Genomic DNA, 3780 nt, shown 5'->3' with positions numbered 1-3780 from the left:
GACCTGCTGGCATCTTGCTGCCGTTGTGCAGCATTTGGCCTCCTGCAGCAAACCCTGATTTCTGGTCCCCTCCAGCGCCGCTGCTAGGAGCCTTGGCAGTCTTGGGTCCCTGCATACTCAGCCCAAGCTCCCCAGATCCTTTCTGGTTCCTCATTTTTAAGTCCAGCCCTAAGCCGCTCTTACTGGATGCCTGGGACTTCAGCGCCAGCCTGCCCAGGGGCGAGGTCTCTGCCGAGTTCTGGCTTTGGGACATCCTGTTCATGTAGTGCACGATGGAGCTCTGCCAGCTGATGGCCCGGTTTGGGCTCGTGGAGCCGCTCTTCATCATGTTGGGCAGGTTTTCTGCAGACGAACCCCCCGAGCTGAGCCCAGCCAAGGTGCCCGGCGGGTCCTTCAGCACGGCCATGCCCGAGCCCTGCGTGCTGTGCTGGGGCTGCAGCTTCCCCATCAGCTTGGCGCTGCTGCCCACCTCCTTCCGGGACGTTTTCAGCACCTTTGTCAGGTTCACGGTCCTTCGAGCTGCTTTCTGCTCCGGGGGAAGAGGTTTCCGCCCACGCTTCTTCCTGGAAGTATCTTTCATTTCGGGCTTCGCCACCAGGATCTGAGCTTTCTTCTGCGGTACCGGGTGAGTCTCTCTGCTGCGGGGACCTCTCTTTGCTTCCAGGTCACTTTCATCCTCTTCATCAGAGGAGGAGGAAGAGGAGGATGTGGAGGAAGAGGAGCTACTTGACTTAGTTTTTGCAGGCATCTCTGGTTCCTGCAAAGCAATGAAGAGAGACAGGGAAAGAGTTAACACGCATTACCAAAGAACCATTACGGGCATTGCGAATCCTTCAGTGTTGCGTGGCCAGGTGCCTCAGACACACACAGGTTCGTTCCGTGTGTTAGCTGATCTGCTCGTCCTCTACCATAAAATGAGTTTGGGAGCGTACAGTACAAAACCGACCTGGCTTAAATACCAGGCGGGACCCTGGTGCCAGGGAACTCTGTCTCCTTCTACGCCATCGCCATCGCAGCGATGAAGAGACGTCCTCCTCGCAGGCATCCTCGTTGACCCACCCATCACTGCAATCTTCAGAGCCCCTCACCCAGGGTCTGCAGGCATCGCTGTGTCCTCGCCACCCTCCAGAGGCTGAGCATCAACCGCACCCTGCGCTGTGGACAGACACTTGCTGGTGCCAGAGCCCCTCCAGCGCTGTCATGGCCGTGGATTTCCACCGCCACCAGGACTCACCACGTGTTTCCTGGGCCTGCCCCTGGGCCGCTTCCCCCTCTTCCGATTCTGCACTTCTTTTTCGTGTTCCCTGAAAAAACAATGATTAAGGACAACGTTTGCAGGGAAGAAAAAAAAAAGTCCAACATCACCCTGGTTCCTCCCTTTATTCTGTCATTAAAAAAACCCCTTGCTTGGGATGCTGTAGACTCAGCTCCCGTCCCAGTGCCTGAGCAGCGGCTGGGAGATGTTCTTAACCCCCACCAACATGTGACGATCTTACAGGCTCCCAGCACATCACTTGCTTGAACTCATGCTGTTATGGGCACACTGCAGTGCAGTGCACCGCACAAGTGCAGTCAAAGAGCCCCAAGAACCGTACAGAAATGCGGGGACTTGTGCAGTTCAACCTCCCCCATGTGGCACCCGGACCGTTTACCCTGAGGGACTGGCACAGGTCACTGGAAGACTCGGGCCATGAATGCGATGCAATGCAAGAAAAAGAACTACAAAGTGAGGAAAGGGTTATAAAAATTGTGGCCTTAGAACAAAGATGGCTGTCCGGACATGGGGGTACCCAGCTGGCTCAGCAGCAGGCATCATCTGCCCTGATTTACTAGAGGAGCGGTGAAAGGAAAGAGAAACTCTCTTGCATGCAGCATGGCATTGAACTGCATGGATGGCTGAAGTATATTTACCAAACTGCTCACAGAGCCAAAATCCTTTGCCATGCAGACCTTCCCACTGGTTACCCCAGTCCTGGTCCCTTTGTCCCACTGGTGCCAGTCACAGGCCTTCCAAAGGGAGGCATCGAGTTTTGTAACGCCACCCCTGAGAGCAGCTCCCTGCTCTGCTCGCGCCTGGGGGAACCGAGGCGGGCCGCGCAGTGATGGGAGAGCATCCCTGTTTGCATCCCTGTTTGCTACAGTGACATCCCCACTGCAAGAAGCTTCCAGAATCAGCAATGGACCGCACAGCGTTACTCATCCCGAGTCAGTGGCTCTTCCAATTCGTGGTGAGATTTGCAGTTTTTCTGGTACAACGGGATCAAGCAAACAGAAGCATCTGCCCCATTTCTGCTAAGCCTTGCCTTACTTACACACTTGCAGAGCCGAGCTTCCCCTCTGCTCACAGCGAGAAGCAGTACAGCCTCCGTGTGGAGGAAAAGCAAATGCATTCCCTGGAAACTCTGCAAGTTCTCTCCTTCGCTGGGCTCATTTCACCTCTCCTGCACCTCCTGGTCTGGACGTGGTGGCCCAGGCTGGCAGCCACACAAAGCCCGAGGTGATTGTATGGGGAATGTTTTCGGATCACTATACCGTTTTGTAGTTCTCCATTTAAAAAGGACAGTGTTAAGCTGTAATACATATGGCTAATTAAACACCGTGCTGTCTGCACTAACCACCAGATTCCATTCTTGGAAAAATGGATCCAGAAACGAGTTGTAATTAAATCCTGTCATAAACTTTAACGATTTTTATTAATATGGAGCCAAAATATTTGGCAGCGCTGTGCTTACTGTAGCCAGCTGGCTACTTTTTTACCTCCGTGAGTGATTCCTAGTGTATAATAGCTGCAGAACAATTGCCGTTCCCAGCTCGGCTCTGGGCAGTAGCCCCGGCCCTGACAGAGGACACCATTTTCTCCCACCCATTACATCCTCGCCCCTCTCATAGCTGTGCCCTCCAGAAGTACATTTTGGTGCCTTCCAAGCCGCCGTTTCTTTGGAAAAATGGATCCAGAAACGAGTTGTAATTAAATCCTGTCATAAACTTTAACGATTTTTATTAATATGGAGCCAAAATATTTGGCAGCGCTGTGCTTACTGTAGCCAGCTGGCTACTTTTTTACCTCCGTGAGTGATTCCTAGTGTATAATAGCTGCAGAACAATTGCCGTTCCCAGCTCGGCTCTGGGCAGTAGCCCCGGCCCTGACAGAGGACACCATTTTCTCCCACCCATTACATCCTCGCCCCTCTCATAGCTGTGCCCTCCAGAAGTACATTTTAGTGCCTTCCAAGCCCGCCGTTTCTGCAGTCCCAGGCGCCGTCTCCCCGCCGGGGCCTGCAGTCACCCCCCAAGCACAGCGAGGCCCCGACCGCTGGACGGGGAACGAGAGCCAAAGGTCTCCACTGGGCACTGCCGTGCTCCCATTGTATAGCCAGCGCAAAAACAGATTGTGCACCGGGCCATAAATTCTTCGTGTTTACCCAGCCCGAGGAGAGACGTCCTAGGTGGACCTGAACTGTAATTTCAGGAGATGAACAAAAGGGCTGTGCCACAAAAGGCACGGCGAGCTTCAGTCTGTTGTTTCCACAACTTCCACCGCACGCGCAGCCAATTAGAAGTTAATTGACTTTATCATTCGCTTAGAAATATTTATAGTTTGCTCACTTCTTTTGGAAAGCGAGGAGGAGTCTTGGATCAAGGATGTTCTCCTCGGGCTCCCAGCTGTTGTGCCTGCAACAGAAGACACGGACTGGGCGAGAGCGGGGGACCGGTGCTCCCCACCGCCCCCCGTTACCGGCCCAGCACCGGGGAGTTCATCCGAGGACAAAGGGCCCTTCG

The 3780-nt window shown here is 53.9% G+C and overlaps 1 protein-coding gene across 1 annotated transcript in view; it reads right to left on the bottom strand.

Annotated features, from left to right (window-relative positions):
* Window positions 1-3780, bottom strand: part of CBX2 (chromobox 2) — a 6390-nt gene that overhangs the window by 1189 nt on the left and 1421 nt on the right. Inside the window, exons 2-4 of the mRNA XM_009276805.2 lie at window positions 3607-3691; window positions 1235-1304; window positions 4-757 (exon numbers count right to left, since the gene is read on the bottom strand). Coding sequence (XP_009275080.2) covers window positions 4-757; window positions 1235-1304; window positions 3607-3691 — 909 coding nt within the window. The remainder of the gene's footprint in view (window positions 1-3; window positions 758-1234; window positions 1305-3606; window positions 3692-3780) is intronic.

The sequence above is a fragment of the Aptenodytes forsteri genome, unplaced genomic scaffold (genome assembly GCF_000699145.1).
Source record: "Aptenodytes forsteri isolate BGI_AS27 unplaced genomic scaffold, ASM69914v1 Scaffold34, whole genome shotgun sequence".
Lineage (NCBI taxonomy): Eukaryota > Metazoa > Chordata > Aves > Sphenisciformes > Spheniscidae > Aptenodytes > Aptenodytes forsteri.
The sequence above is the reverse complement of the archived record's forward strand: the minus strand, read 5'-3'. Positions and strand labels throughout refer to the sequence as shown.